The sequence below is a fragment of the Phodopus roborovskii genome, unplaced genomic scaffold (assembly GCF_943737965.1).
Source record: "Phodopus roborovskii unplaced genomic scaffold, PHOROB, whole genome shotgun sequence".
Lineage (NCBI taxonomy): Eukaryota > Metazoa > Chordata > Mammalia > Rodentia > Cricetidae > Phodopus > Phodopus roborovskii.
Window position 1 is genome coordinate 7,953,069 of NW_026126482.1, and position 16,734 is coordinate 7,969,802.

Sequence of the window (16,734 nt, forward strand, 5' to 3'; positions counted from 1 at the left end):
TTACCCAAGCTAAGGCTATGCACTGCCCTGTCATGATAAATACTAACCTTAACACAGTACTTTTAAAACATCAGCACCTACTACACAGTCAAAACCCATCTGCTGGCCAAACACTATCATGGTCTAATATAAAGGCAATCGGAGTAATGCTACCACTCTACCTGACACACTCTAAAAGTCCTGGTTTATTAATCACTGGTATCGCGTACACACACAGTAACTTTATTGTTGCAAGATTTGTTTTTGTTTTTATGTTTTGTGTGCTTGTTATGTGTGCATGTAGAGTCTGTTCTACCCTTTCACCATGTCGGGGGTCGAGGGGCTGAACGGACATCATCAGACTCAAGTCAGTAGCAGCATCTTTTACCCATTCAGCCAGCTAGTCAGCCATTTTTTTTTTTGTATAAAGATTTTTTATAATTTTTAAGTGTGTGTGTGTGTGTGTGTGTGTAAGAGGCAGAGAGAAAGAATGTGAGAAGGCACACATAAGTGCAGGTGCCTGAGAGGAAGGGGGAGTGACAGGGGCTGTGAGCTATATGAAGTGGGTGCTGGGACCCAATCACAGGAACTCTGGAGAGTGGCCGCTCTTACCTGCTGAGCCACTGCTCCAGGTTTTGTTTTGTTTAGTTTTGACATAGGGTCTTCCATGTATAATCCAAGGTGACATGAACTCACCATATGTAACATGGGATAGTTTCAAACTCAGGGTCCTCCAGCCATATGCTACTGGCTTGGTTTTTGAGACAGGATCTCTCTATGAAGTCCAGGCTGCCCTAAAATTCTCAATCCTGCTTCACCCTCCTGAGGGCTGCAATTACAGGCTTGTGTTATAATACCCAGAATATATTATCCTTAGACACTCACATGTTTAACCATGCAATGAAATACATACAAGGTCAATTACTGTAGAACTTAGGTACATTAACAAAATACTAAAAACAAACTCAATGTTCGCCAACAATGATTAGTTATTAATTGTGGTACAATGATCTGAAGGCATAAAAATGAAGCAATTCAGGGCTAAAGAGATGGCTCAGCAGTTGAGAGCACTTAATGGTGCCATTCCCAGCACCCAAATGACAGCTCACATCTGTCTGTAATTCCAGTTCCAGGGAAAATCTAATGTCTCCTCTGGCCTTCCAGGGCACTGCACACATATGGAACACATACATATCAGGCAAACATGCATACACATGAAATAAAAATAAAATGTTTAAAAAGGATGAGGAAATTCATGTGTTTACATTATATATTCATAAGTGCACATGCATGCAAACATAAGTAGATGTGTAAGAAAAAGAGTAATTTGTGGAAATTGGCTTTCTACCTCTCTATATGAGTTCCAAGATCAGGTAATCAGGCTTGGTGGCAAGTGTATTTACCTGGTGAGCCATCTTGCTGGTCCCCTTTATTTTGAGATAGGGTCTTATGAAGCCCAGCTCACAGTGTAAACCAGAATAGCACTGAGCTCTGGTTTGACCGACCTCTAATGACCAAGTACTAGAATTACTGGTATGTACCACACCTATCTGGCAGTTCTTTATATAGATACAGAATATACTCAACCACATATCACAGACAAAATATAGTAAGGTACAGACAAGTACAGCAGAGCTACTAAGGTTTTTTTTTTGTTTTTGTTTTTTCAATTGTGTAGGTGGGTATACAATATACAGGCCAAATGATACACTTCTTAGTCTCAGCTCCTTAGGAAGGTAAGAGAGAAGGATCGCCTGATCCCAAAGGTATAAGATGAACCTGAGAAGCACAGGAAGACCCTTGAAGAAAAAAGACAAAATATTTTGTATGAAGAAAATTGTTTTAACTATTATTTATATGGGCGTTATGCACGCATGTCTGTGTACCACAAGCACACCTGGTGCCCAGGGAGTTCAAAAACATTAGATTCCCTAGAACTAGAGTTACAAACAGTTGTGAGCTGCCATGTGCGTGTTAGGAACTAAAAACCCCAATCTTCTGTAAGAGCAGGTTTTTTCTTACTCACTGAGCCATCACTCCAGCACCAATATAAAAATGTTTACCTTACACTCTGCTCCTTGAAACATAAAGCAACTTTAAATTACTTACATTAAATAGCATAAATGTAAATGGATTACTTACAAATAGAAACCTTCAACATATTCACAAAGCATCTGAAGTTTATCTAATGCAACTGGGGAGGGAATTACTGGGAGAAACAGGTACAAAAGAAATTAATCTTTATATCTCAAATTCTAAAAGTAAAGGTAAAATTTTCTCATGATCATGACAAATATATTTTGTAGTAAAATGCAAACAGAAGCCATTTGTTAAAATGTTGCCCTTTGTTAATAATTTATGCCAGGCAGTGGTAGCGCATACCTTTAATCCCACCAGTTAGAGGCAGAGGCAGGAGGATCTCTTAAGTTTGAGGCTAGCCTGCTCTACAGAACAAATTCCAGAATAGCCAGGGCTACACAGAGAAACCCTATCTTAAAAAACCAAAATAGCAGCCAGGTGTTGGTGGCTCATGTCTTTAATTCCAGCACTCGGGAGGCAGAGGCAGGCAGATCTCTGTGAGTTCGAGGGCCAGCCTGGTCTACAGAGCTAGTTCCAGGACAGGATAGGCTCCAAAGCTACAGAGAAACCCTGATTCAAAAAAATAAATAAATAAATAAAAAATAAAAAAAAAAAAGCAATTTTCTTACATATGCAGTATTCAAGTTTTCTTTCTAGATGTCATTTAAAATTACAGAAAATTAAACTCCACCCTTATACCTTTATACACTTATCCAAAAGAACTCAGCAAGATAATATAGCCAGCAGTAGCGCACACCTTTAGTTCCAGCACTTGGAAGGCAGAAGCAGATCAATCTCTGTAAGTCTGAGGTCAGTCTGGTCTACAAAGTGAGTAACAGGGCAGCCAGGGCTGTTAAAAAGAGAGAGAGAAACCCTGTCTTGAAAATCAAACATACAAAGATAATAAATATATATGAACAAGTTACACAATGATGACTTAAAGTCTGGTAGCACTTTAGGACAATGGCACCTTGATTATTTGACTTCCTCCAAATGACTTAGTCTTTTTTTATTTTATTTTGTTATATTTACTCGAGATAGATTTCCATTATATAGCCTTTTCTGGCCTAGAACTCACAGGAGATTCTCCTGCCTCTGCCCACACTTGCTGCGGTTAGAGGTGTGTACCCTCCTCTTATTAACACAAAGTGCTGGGGCTGAACCCAGAGCATTATGCATGATAAGTGACCACTCTCCCTGCTGGGTTACATCCCTGTACAGATCCACTTTTCTAAATTAAATCTAAACAGGCCCAATAGGACGCCTGGGATCCCACATTTGCTCAGAAGGCTGAAACAGTCCAGGCAACACCAGGAAAGCAAAGAAGAATAAAATACTACAACACAAATAATCTAGTAAGTGAGAAAAGAATATTAAAATGTACATAATTGGCTAGTCTGTGCTATTTGGTGGGAAGAAGACACAGTAACCAGAGGTGTTAAGTAAGCAGGCACAGCAGTTATTTCACTGGTAAAGTTCTAAAACTTTTCATACATGTCTACTGAAAAAATAAGTTTGAAAGCTAGCAAGATGGTTCCGTAGGTAAAGGCACCTGCTGTTAGGCCTGACTGTGTGACTTCAATTCTTTCTAGAGCCCACAGGGTAGGAGAAACCCTGCTCCATCAAGTTGTCCTGTCTTCCACATGTGCACTATAGCAGGTATAGATACACACAAAACACAAAATAAAGGTTAAAAATTTGTTTCTGATAGGTGCTGTGGAGCATACCTTTAACCCTACAGTTGAGTGGGATTACAGGGCTACATAGAAACACACACAAACACACACACACACACACACACACTCACTAGGCAGTAGTGGTCAAGTCTTTAATCCCAACATTTGGGAGGCAGAGGCAGGCTGATCTCTCAGTTGGACCAGGACAACCAAGGCTAAACAAAGAAAACTGTCTCCAAAAAAAAAAAACAAAACAAAACAAAACAAAAAAAAAAAAAAAAAACAAACAAACCACAAATTTACATGTATATATGTACATGTGGGAAAGTGTGGAGACTAGACAGACACTACAGAATATCACCAAAGCTATAAACCAGTCTGATGCCAGGCTAGTTTGAACTACACAGTACATAGTTGCATAGCTATATAGTTGTCTCAAACAACACAAAAATCTTTTAATTTGTGAGAGATGCAGTTCAGGTGCTGTCAGGCCTACTTAGCATGGATGACACCTGGGATTCTACACCAGCACCCTAGGTATGGTGGTACACACCTGTAATCCCAGCACTCTGAAGGTAGACAGATCAAGGTCAAGATCATCCTCAACAAAACAGCTAATTTGAACTCAGCCTGGAATACATGACACCATGTTTCAAAAAGGAAAAGATCTAATGCTACCCAAACTATGAGCAAATGCTAGACTCAGTACTACACACAGTTGTATCAGACTCAGTACTGTACACAGCTGTAACAGACTCAGTACTACACACAGCTGTATCAGACTCAGTATTAAACACAGCTGTATCAAATACTCAGTACTACCCACAGCTGTATCAAATAGACTCAGACTACACACAGCTGTATCAAACAGACTCAGTACCACACACAGCTGTATCAAATACTCAGTGCTGCACAGATGTTATCAAGCAGACTCAGTACTATAGACAGCTGCATCAAACAGACTCAGTACCACATACACCTGTATCAAATACTCAGTACTACACACAGCTGCATCAAATCGTTTTTTTAAATCTACTTTTGCTGTGTGTGGCAGAGAACTTCAAGGAGAAGTAGGAGGGAGATTTCTGAGTTTGAGACAAGCTTGGTCTACATATGTGTTCAATGTCAGCCAAAAATACCGTGAGAATCTGTCTCAAAAACAGACTACCAGCCAGGCAGTGATGACACACACCAGGACAGGCTCCAAAGCTACAGAGAAACTATCTTGAAAGCAAACAAACAAACAAACAAAAATGTATTTACCTGTGTGTGTATATGCAATGATGTGTGGGTGCCCACAAAGGCCAAATGAGGATCCAGGACGAGTTACAGGTAGTTGTGAGCTTCCAACACAGGTGCTTAGGAATCAAATTCAAGTTCTTTACAAGAACAATAACAGTCTGGGTGTGTGTGTGAGGGTACCGGGTGGCACACCTCAGGAGGCTGAGGCAGACTAGCCTGGTCTACAGAGCAAGTTCCAAGACAATGAGTGCAACACAGAGAAATCATGTCTGAAAAAACTAAAAACAAACTAACAAAAGTAATAACTCAACCACTGAGCCATCTCTCCAGCCCCTGAATTGTTATAACTCTATGGAAATCAATGCAAGATGTAAGCCAATCAAGAACTATTAAAAGTCACCTTTATCAGCCAGCCAATGGTGGCACATGCCTTCAATCCCAACCCTCAGGAAGCAGAAGCAGGCAGATTTCTCTGAGTTTGAGACCAGCCTGGTCTACAGAGTTCTAGAACTGGCTCCATAGCTACTGAGAAACCCTGTCTTAAAAAAACCAAACAAACAAACAAAAACCTCACAAACGCCAGTTGCCTAAGCCTCCTGAACACCAGGACTACAATCTGAAGCTATCATGTGCCCAGCTTTTGTTCTGGTTTTCTGAGACCCCAGTCTTTCTGCCTTGGCCTACTGAATACCAATGTCACACATGGTGCATAAAACACAGGTCTTTAATATATTTTGTACAGAAGTATAGATGGTCTTTTACTGCTTTTTAAACATGGCCTCATTAGGCAGCAGTCCTAACTGGCCTGTAATTTACATTCATCTGATAGTCTTGTACTTCCCAGTGTGCTAGGATTAAAGGCAGGCCACCACTCCCTGACTACAAAGAAAAATTTAAAGATAAATAAAATCCGTTGGGTATAAAATACCAATGACAATTAATATGATATTAATGTCCACTTACAACAAAGCCATACAGCTCCAAAATCAGTAAGAAAATTAGAGTTGACATGGGGGGTATACCTTGTAACTTAGAGCAACTTCTTTCAGACTGTTCCTTGTATGTAAGGGATACCACATAACCAGTAACTACTTTTACTTTACTCTATTAAAATAATTCATCCTTCAAGATCTATTTTATCCTTCTAGCACCCTCTCCCTCTTTATAAGAAGGGTCTCACTATGTAGCCCTAGCTGGCATTTACCACTACACTGAGCCTTCCAGCATTCTTTACAAGTATTGGAAGGGTTAGGGATGCAGCTCAGTTGTTGGGAGTGCTTGCCTAGGTTATACAGAGCCCTAGGTTCTATTCTAAATTAAGCATGGTGGTATATGCTTAATTTCAGCATTGGGGAGGTGGATGAAAGACTAGATATGAAGCTCACAGCCACCTTCCACTAGGAAAATGAATTCAAGAATACCTAGTTAAAATATTTTTTAAAAAGAAAAAAAAAAAGAGCAATGTAGTACTTTTATATAGGTCATTGACATGTGAAATGCTGTTTTAAAAATACATTTAAGGGGGCTGGAGAGATGGCTCAGTGGTTAAGAGTACTGGCTGTTCTTCCAGAGAACCCAGGTTTAATTCCCAGTACCCACATGACAACTCACAACTACCTGTAGCTTCCATTTCAGGGGATCTGACACGTCCACACAGACAAACATGAAATAAAATAAGTAACTTTTTAAAATTATATTTATGATCAGACATAAAAATGCATGCTTCCAATCCCAGCACTTGGGGACAGAGGCAGGAGGGTCTCTGAGTTTGAGGCCAGTTTGGTCTGAATAGTGAATTCCAAGCCAGCCAGGGCTACACAGAAACCCTCCCTCAAATAAACAAATAAATAAATAATAGAATTGTGTGTGTGTGTGTGTGTGTGTGTGTGTGTGTGTGTGTGTGCGCACGTGTGTTTGCAGGAGCATGTATATGTATGCAGAAATCAGAGAACAGCTTCCAAGGGTCAGCCCTCTTCTTCTACCATGCAGGTCCCAAGGAATTGTTATCAGGTTTGGAGGCAAGTACTTTTTACCAACTGAACCATATACTTACCAGCTGAAAATATTATTAAAAAAAAAAAAAACAAAAACAAAAACAAAAAGACTTTAGAGACCTTTATAATTCCATCTAGCAACAGCAGAGACAAAAACATAATGTAATATGTTAAGGACACATGAAAATGCATCACCTTATTGGTTCTCTAGCAAAATTTCTAAAACCAGAAGCTACATGTAAAGTATGGGATCACAAAATGTAAGATCAGCACTGCAGCACATGCCTGGGAAGTGAAAAAGGAACATTAGGAATTCAAGGTTATCCCCATCTACTGAGTTTGAGGTTAGCCTGGGCTACATGCTTGAGATCCTATCTCAAACCAAAGGAAAAAAGGTAAAATAAAATAATGCTTATTGAGTCACTACAAGAATATACATCTGGAGTATACATTAAGATCTCTTATAAACTGACTCTTACAGCACGAGGCTACTCCTGATACTCAGGAGGCTGAGATGGGAGGGCATTAAATTCAACTTAGCAAACAAAACCCATCTCAAAATAAAATGTAAAAGAGATTATAATATATATAGTAACATATATATTACATGTCAGTGACAGGGCACTTCCTGCCATATATGGAAGCATAAATATTGTTCCCAACATTAGCCCCCCACAAATAAAACCCTGAAGAGTGTCTGGGAGGCTGAGGCAGGAATGTTTGGGAACACAAGTCACCTAGACTAGACTAGGAAAATAGTCATTATTGTCACCGCCAACGCAACTAACACCAGACAATTTAGTTTAAAACAGATAAAATATATTAGTATACTCAGCAAAGAAAAATACAAATAGCAGGGGCCAGAGAGATGACTCAGCCATCAAGAGCACTGGCTGCTCTTACAGAGGTCCTTGAATTCAATTCCCAGGACCCACATGGTGGCTCACAGCCATGTATAGTAGGATCTGATGCCCCCTTCTGGGGTAAAGTCAGTATCATATACATAAGATAAAAAACTTAACTCTTAAAAAATAAAACAGCAAATAATCATGGGACTGAACAGATGGCTTAGAGGTTGAGAGTACTGGTTCTTCCTCCATAGAACTTAAATTCAATTCACATCCATATGGCAGCTCACAACCATTGAAAACATAGTTCCAAAAGATCAGATACCCTCTTCTAGCCTCCAAGGACAACATATACAAGTGGTGTATTCATGAAGGCAAAACACCCATACACATAAATCATATTTTTAAAGAAAGTATGCATAGCAGGGCCTTGGTGGTGCACGCCTTTAGTCCCACCACTCGGAAGGCAGAGGCAGGTGGATCTTTGAGTTCAAGGCCAGCCTGGTCTACAGAGCAAGTTCCAGGACAGGCTCCAAAGCAATACAGAGAAACCCTGTCTTGAAAAACCAAAAAAAAAAAAAAAAAAAAAAAAAAAAAGTATGCATTAACCTATCAGCAAAAATATAAATTAACACCACAATGAAGGCACATGCCTTTAATCCCATTTGTCAGAGAGAGACAGGAAGATTTGAACTTTTGAACTCAAGGCCAACCTGGTCTACAGAGTAAGTTCCAGGATAGCCAAAGGATACACAAAGAAACCCTGTTTCTAATCACCCCACAAAATAAACAAACAAAAACAAAGACGGGACCTAGGACCAGTTCAAAGTAAAATCACTACCCTTTCAGGCCTGACCACACAAATTCCATGCCCATAACCCACAAAAAGCCAGATGCAGTAGTATGCACTTATAATCCCAGCAATGCTAAGCTGCTAAGGAGAGACAGGAGAACCACCTGGACACTCAGGGGCAGAGCCTGGAGCACAGAGAAGCAGCGGAGCAAGGAGATAACTAAATCCAGCAAGTGACCCAGACTTGCATGTGAGTGCAGTGGCACATCCGAGCAGGAGCACGCACGCACGCGAGCACGCACGCACAATATACACAACTAAATTAAATGCTTTTAGAAACACAATGGGGCTACCAAAATGACTTAGCAGATAAATAACCCAAGTTCAATCCCACTTTGTAAAGAGATCTATCTGACTCTCACAAATTGTCCTCTAGCCTCCTTATGCAGGCTTGGTTTAAAAAAAAAAAAAAAAAAAGTAAGTTCAAACCATAAATACCCCTTAGTTTTGCTTTTATGTGGAACCTAGGGCCCTATGCATGGCATATACAGTTACTGAACTACAAATCCAGTTGCTGTTTGTGGGACTTGGTGTGCTTTTTTTGTTTTGTTTTGTTAGTGTGTGTGTGTGTGTGTGTGTGTGTGTGTGTGTGTGTGTGTAAAAGAGAGAGAGAGACAGACAGAGATAGAGAGACTTGCTATGTATCCCAGGCTTCTCTTGAATGTACTATGTAACTCAATCTGACCTGGAACTCACCACGCTTCATCTTTCAGGGATTACAGGCACTCCACTGTCTTATTGCTTTTGTTTAAGTATTTTCCAAGATTTTCATATTTACTTTTTCATTTTTTTTGGTACAAGCATTTTGTCTGCATGTATATCTCTTTAGCACATGCACACAGTGCCCAAGGAAGCCAGACAATGGAGTCAGATCTCCTGGGACTGGAGCTACAAAGGCTTACGAGCCACTCCGTGGGTGCTAGGAACCAACCTGAGTCCACTGGAAGAGTCATTTCTCCAGCCTCTCAAGATTGTTATTCTTAATTATGCGTGTGTATATGTACACGTGTGTGTGAAAACAGAGACCAGACATCAGATCTCCCCAGACCCAGACTGATAAGCAATTGTGTACTGTGTGATAGGCACTGGGAATGAGACCTATTCCTCTAGGAGTAGGCTCACTTAAGTCCTAAATTGTCAATGGAGCACACACACCTTTTTGAACAGCTTTTTATGTAGCCCTGGCTGGCCTTGAACTCTATATGTAGACCAGACTAGCCCAGAACTCGGGTCTCTGCCTTTCAGTGCTAGGATCAAAAATCTGTGCAACAACACCCAGCATTTAAATCTCATTCTGTCACCCAGACTTGCTTCAAAATCAAATTCTGCCTTAGGCCTTCCAAGTACTACTGGGATTAATGACGTGTCATGACATCCAATTTAACACTACATCTTAAGTGACTATAATTTAAGGTGAAAAGATCAGTTTGCAGTCAGATTTTCTTAAAGTTCCAAAGTCATCTAGAGACCTTTTCACCCAGTACAGTAGTAAGCTAAATAAACCATGCAAGTAGATGAGCAATCACTGTGACACATGACTGTAATGGCAATGGGGATTTTAGCTTGAAGCCAGTCTATGTTACAAAAAAAAAAAAAAAAAAAAAACAGGTGCAGTCAGGTGGTTATGGCGCGTGCCCTTAATCCCAGCACTCAGGAGGCAGAGGCAGTCAGATCTCTGAGTTCAAGGCCAGCCTGGTCTACAGAGTTCCGGGACAGGCAGAGTTAAACCAAGTATGGTAAATCATCTGTAACTCCCATCTTTTGAGGTTGAAGCAGGAAGATCAGACATTCAAGGCCATTCTCTGCTATATGGAAAGTTCAAGAAGAACAGTCTAAGTTACATGACACCTGTCTCAAAAATATATACACAGGGCCGGTAAGATGACACAGCAGATAATGGAGCTTTTGTCACGAAGCCTGATGAGCTGTCTAATCCCCAAGACCCACAGAATGGAAGGCCACAACCAACTCCCACAAGCTGTTGTCTGACCTCCACTTGTCAAATAATAAACATAGCGAAACATTTAAAATACAGACAAATGTAGAAAGAGAAAAGTGGGAGTTACTTCAATGACTCGACTCGGTAATCACTATAGAAAGCCAGTTGTTCTCAATCCCGACTGAAATGTTCAAGGACCATAAAAATGGACTTTTGTTTTGAACATTGTAGCTCAGGTTGGCCTCAAACTCGAGGCAACCCTTCCCAGCCCAGTTTCTTGAGCACTAAGTAGGCATGAGCCACTTGTTCCTGTATGTTTCTTTTTCTTACAAGGGCATGAAGACCCAGTGAGACAGTATAGGCTGAAGTAATAATAATAAATCACTGCCTGTTCTGTTTTCAAGGTGTCACCTAATATGTACAATGTATACAGGTTTGTACCAGGAAATAAAATTTTCTACATCTATACAAGTTTGTCAACTACCATATTAGATGTATAATATTCTCAAAAGGTTAATTTTGGGCAGGGGGGATAGAAAAGTGCTTTTGTGAGACAAGTCTCACACTGCAGAACAGGCCGACTTAGAACTCACTATATACCCGAGGTGGGTCTCAAACTCGAGAGTGCTCACTCTCCAGAGGGTTAATATCATAGCTGTAAGCCACTAAGTCCAGCTCTGTAGCAGTTGTAACAGGATCAACACTAGACTACAGTGTTGATGACAACTACAGATTTACATTTCTATGCTTCTACTCAATCTATCTCTACATTCAAATCTAATTCATTTGTGAAAACAAGAACAAAGCTATACACATGTACAATTAATATCAAATGAACCCAAGAAAAGCTGTTTGCATTGCCAACAGGATTTCAAAATAAGCGCTATATACTCTAATATACATCCAGTACAACAGAAATGTAAGATATCAATCACCACAGAAATCTTTAAAACCTGTACTGCCAAGCTAAGAAACCAGAGTACTAAACAGAAACAAAGGTGACACACCCACATCCTCTCTGCAAGTTAAAGATGGACAGGGTTAGGGTTAAATGAATCTTTAATGCCCTCAAAACAACCATCTACACACTATAAAAATTCTTACAAAATCTATGTTGTATTTTCAGGCATCCCAACAAAAATATATAATCCTCTTTGGTGACATTATCATCGACCACGGCAATATAGGGTTAGAGCAGAAGCAGAACCAGAATCAAGTATGTTATGTAAAGCTAAAAGCGATCTTGCAGAAAGCAAGTACTTTTGATTTTAGAGGTGACGAAACTGGCTGAGAGAGGTCAACTGGCCGTTAACTAGTCAAGAAATTATAAATTCTAAAAACAAGAACTTATCTCTTACCCCTTCCAGCAATAAATACTACATAACACTAGTAGAAGTGTGTATTCCTCTCCATTTCTATACACATGTGTATACTTGCACATGAGACATTATCTATAAATACACTTCAAAGCTTATCAAGCCCAACTCGGTGGTGGTGGTGGTGGTTATCAAAGGCCCAGACTGCTGTAAGGTTACAAGTAGTTCAGAAAAAATTAACCTAACTTAAATTTTGAGTGCTGGCAAAGTTTCTATTTTAGCCAAGTTAAATCAGTGTCCAACTTGCAGCACATCCAAGCCTTGAGAAATCAAATCATGCTTTATACAGAAACAGGACAAGTCACACATTGGTTCCCCTGTACTAACACATCAGCAGACCAAAGCTTCGTGGGTTTGTTGTTGTTTGGTTTGTTCGTTTTTTAAGTCAGTCAAATGTACACCTACCTGTACCACAAAAATGTAAACCTTAGAGCTTTAACACTTAGCCAACAGAGCAATTTGGGATAGACTACAAAGAACCAAACTCACACAACACAGATAAGGTTTTAAAAAAAATCAAGGTAAGTTTCCTGAAGAAAAAAAAAAAAAAAAAAAAAAGCTTCCAGCTAGGAACTGGCAACAAAAACAAATTAGTTTAAGTTTCCCTTTAAGTGGCCTGCATATATACACTCAAGTATATACTGAAGTTGTACCAAAAACTGCTTACAAATGGCAATTCCTGTGAAGTAGATGATGATGAAGTTCCAGGTAATTCTAGCATGTTTCCTAATGTACTGGTACTGGAGTCTGGATCACCCTGAAAAGATAAATGTACCGAGTTAAGCTGCTCTCCTATGGGAGTGTCTGCGTCTCCTAGCGAGCTGGGGGCTGGGAGGAGGGCGGCTTTTTCATGGCTTCCGTCCACTTCACTTCTTTGTTTACTTTTCTGTTTGTCAGTTTCAGGAGCTAAAGGCAAGAATGGCCGTTTGACTGCACCATGTCTACTCTCTGGTGTGCTGTCTCGTTCACTTCCCATGGCCATGTCTACACCGTTTTCTGATTTAGGCTCATTATTGCAGGTGGCATTGGTCTGAGTCTCCTCAAAGATCTCCACTATACTCTCATCCTCTGTGACTGGCTGTTCTGGGTCCATTTCAGAATCTACAACTGCATCGTCCACACAAGTAAAATTCTCAAAGTGCAGAAAGCCATTCTTGGTCGTCTTTGTTACTCTTAACTGGAGTTCGGGGGAGTTATTACAAGAGGGATCCTGTTTCATAGCAAGTGCTGTTGGACCACCAGGACTCAAGGAAGTGCAAACAGCTGGCGACTGAGCTCTTGAATCACTTTTTGCAGGGTCTTGAAAGGACTCTGATCCATCAGCAGACCCACTTAAATACTCTACATTGATCATGGAGGCCAAATCCTGTAGTCTCCGCAGTGGAATGTAACAAGATGGAGAATCTTGTCCATAAGCATTTTGGGATGTTCCACTGGCAGTCGGTAACTGCATAGTACACCCTTTAAGTGGCTCAGAAAAATTGGATTGACCATTACCGAAAGGGCTGTCCTTGTCTTCGGGGGCATCTAAATTCACTGGATTAGAAAAGGACAGCAGACAATTCCTTCTAGATAGTTCGCAAGTCTGATCCATACTGTGCCCGCATCAACCTGGAAACCAAAAGAGACAGCGATTAATCTGAGTTAACAGACCATCTGACTCTTCACTTCAAAATGGCAGCCACTCCTGAAGGCCTAGTGGCCTTTCTGCTGCACTTCCAAGGACGGAAAAAGTTCTCCAGGCTGACGACAGGAAAATGGCCTCGGTGAGTCTCCGCGAACTACATCTTCCTGGAGCTGGGCAAACCCTGCCACATGGAAACCGCCCGTTCATCTTCCCTGCACTGCAGGCTGGTGGACACTGGGGCTCAACTAAAATTAAAACCCTTTGGCAGTCAAAATTCCCAGATCTCTAACAAGAACCCTCCTCCTCCCCACGCCCAAGGTCCGGCAGCCAAATCTTTTGAGAGAGAAGGGGGCTGCGGGTTTCGGGGGCAGCTTCTGGACGCTGCACAAAAAAGGTACCCCTCCTCCTCCTCCTCCTCAGCAAGCCGGGCGCAGCGGTCACAATAGCGCTGCACCCCGCGCCCAGCCGGCGCCGGAGCCTTTGCAGCTACCGTGCGCAGGCCTCGAGCAAGTTGGCCGAGGCGGGTGTGCCCCGGAGCTCGCCTTCTTGGCTGCTAACGCGCTGGGCTCGCAACTGCAGCGGCCTGGGGACCGGGACACGGCCGGGAGAGCAACCGAGGCGGCCGGCAAAGCCGAGTCAGGGTGGCAGCAGCTGCTCCAGGCTTGACAAACATGGCTGCTGCTGCCGACGCCGACGCCGCCTGCCCGGGCCGCGCTCCTTCCCGCAGCCGCGGCAGCGCCTCCCGGCAGCGCCGTCGGCGCTCCTCAACACTCGGCGGCGGCAAGCAAAGTTTGCTGCGGGAGGGAGGGCGGCCGCCCCCGCGCCCCCGCGCCCCGCTGCCCGAGGGTTGGCGGAGGCCGAGGTGCGCGCGGGGGGCCCGGCCGGCGATGCCCGGGCCGCGCCGGGAGGAAGTTCGCCGCAGCCCGGCCCGCTAGGCCCGAGGCCGCCTGGTCGTGACGGCGGAGGCCGAGGAGGCCGCGGCTGCAGCGCCGCCAGCCACCGGCCCCGTTCGGCCACGGCGGCCTCCACCGAGTCCCTCACCTCACGGCCACCACCATCTTCCCGGCCCGGCGGCCTGCCCCCTCCCGCTCGCCCTCCCGCCCGCCGCCCAGCCCTGCGCACTAGTTACCGTGCCCCGCGCCCCCTCCCGGGCCAGCTGGGGGGAGGGGGTGACCCTCATTACACCGGGGCGCGAGCAGAGCGGGGCGCGGAGAGAGGAGCCGCTCGCCGCACCCCCCTCCCCCCCGCGCTCCTCTTCGGGCAAGAAGGCGGCGAACGCGACCTGCCCCGGCCTATTCCTCCTCCTCCGCCTCCGCCGCCGCCGCCGCCGCCGCCGCCGCCTGCTCCTCACACCCCCGCCGCGCGCGCCCCCGCGGCGGCGCGTGCTACGGAGAGCGCCTCGCTCCGGCCCGCGTGCGACTGAGGCCGCGGGCGCGCGCGCACTCCCCGCCCCCCCACGCCCCGCGCGCCCCCGCGGCCGGCCGCGCGCGCGCCCGCGCCTCGCTCTTCGGGGTTCAGGGCGGGTGAAGCCCGGCTCGCGAGCGGGCGGCCCAATCAGCGGAGCGGCTGCCGCCGCCCCCTCCCCTCCCCGGTGCGCCCGCTCTGGGCCGGGGCCGACGGGCTGGCCCTGCCGCCCGGGCGGGGCCTGGGGCAGGCTCCCTGGGGGCCTCGCGCGCCTCCCGGGAGCGTCGGGGCCTGCGGGCGTCGTGGGTGGCACTGCGAGCCCTTCACCTACCTCGGGGCCCTGCGCCGGCCCTGGCCGCACGCAGACACCGCGCCCTGCTCACCCCGGTCCCCAGCCCCGCACACACCTGGCCTGGCTGAGGCCGAGGCCTGCCCTGCCGGCCCTGCTCAGGCCCGCGCCAGCCCGGCCTCCATCTTAGGTTACAGCCCGGGCTCCCCATGCACTGGGCACCTGCCCTCGGCCCGCTCGCTTCGCCCCGAGGCCGAGGCAGCCCCCCTCTTGCCGTGGGGCTCACCTGCGGGCCGGGCATGGGGTCTTCGAGGCCTCGGGCCACGGGCAGACGTGGCCGCAGGTGAACCCACTCGCCCAGCCGCACCCCAAACCCACACCACCACCAGTACACACCAAGCTGAACAGGAAACAAGATGGAGGCAGCAGCTCGGGTCTGCCTCCCCGAGCCAAGCCTGCACAGCCCAGGGCTGCCTTCGGCCGCAGGCTCGACGCCCGCGAGGCAGGGGGCTGGCTCCTCCCGGGAGCCTCGGGCAGCCGCCCTGGAGCAGCGCAGGCGGGCCCGGGACGCGGCCCTGCGGTCCCCACGGCCCCTCACCCACCACCCCTCCCCTCCCCTCCCCTTCCCCCTGCCTTCGTTCCTCTCCCTCCCCGAGCCGGGCCGTGCGGGGTGAGCGGCTCCCGGGAGCCGGGCCGGGTTACCCGCCCGGGCCCTGGCCGCAGGGCCGTGGCCTAGGCCGAGGGACGAGGCCGGGGACCCCCCAGCTCAGAGCCCGCGCCCCGCACCCGGCCGGGATGCAGCCCAGCAGCGCGCCCGCACCTCGGCCTGCCGCCCTGCAGCCCCCGCCCCGAGGCCGAGGCCCTAGTCCACACACACACCGCGGGGACGAAGCTCCTTCGTCACCCTGGGGCCCAGGGGTCTTCGCTGCCCCGGGCGGGGCGAGGGGCGCCCTGGGGGAGGGGTCCACTAATCCCTGCACCGCCTCCCGCGCCTCGGCTGGGTCTGGGCCTGGCACGGCGGCCCGGGCTGCGGGCGCTGGCGGGCTCGGGGAGATGCGGGCGCGCGGGGCTAGGGGCCGGGAGGGGCAGCGCCTCGCACCGCGGACGCTGCAGTTCTCCGCACCCAGGCAGATGGCCCTCTCGAGCGCGCCTCGGCCCTGAGGCCCAGGCATCGGGACCCCTGCGGGGCTGCACGGGGTCGGCGGACAGGCTAGCCGGGCCGGCCAAGCCTGAAAGACACGAGCCCCCGGCCTAGGGACACTAGGGACACTAGGATGACGGCAACCTCGGAGCGTGCACTCTGCACCAGGGCCCCGCAGCACCGACCTAGCAGGGCTGTACTGTAGCGCGTCCATTCCTCAAAGACTGGAAGGACAGGTCAGGGAACCCAAGCCGGGCCTGGGCCCGCAGCTCTGAACCCCTGAGGCT

General features: G+C 46.6%; 1 protein-coding gene across 8 annotated transcripts in view; it reads right to left on the reverse strand.

Moving 5' to 3' along the window:
• Nucleotides 1-16,319, reverse strand: part of Nsd1 (nuclear receptor binding SET domain protein 1) — a 106,131-nt gene extending 89,812 nt beyond the window's left edge. For 2 of the 8 annotated variants that reach the window (XM_051194234.1, XM_051194231.1), the window contains exons 1-3: nucleotides 14,743-14,876; nucleotides 13,484-13,597; nucleotides 12,654-12,743 (exon numbers count right to left, since the gene is read on the reverse strand). In XM_051194234.1, the coding sequence (XP_051050191.1) occupies nucleotides 12,654-12,743; nucleotides 13,484-13,513 (120 nt within the window). In that variant the 5' untranslated portion in view covers nucleotides 13,514-13,597; nucleotides 14,743-14,876. Of the gene's footprint in view, nucleotides 1-12,653; nucleotides 13,598-14,742; nucleotides 14,878-15,702; nucleotides 15,876-16,185 lie in introns of those variants that run through there. The other 6 variants (XM_051194227.1, XM_051194235.1, XM_051194233.1 and 3 more) reach the window with 5 other exon arrangements.
• Nucleotides 16,320-16,734: the final 415 nt, after the last annotated feature.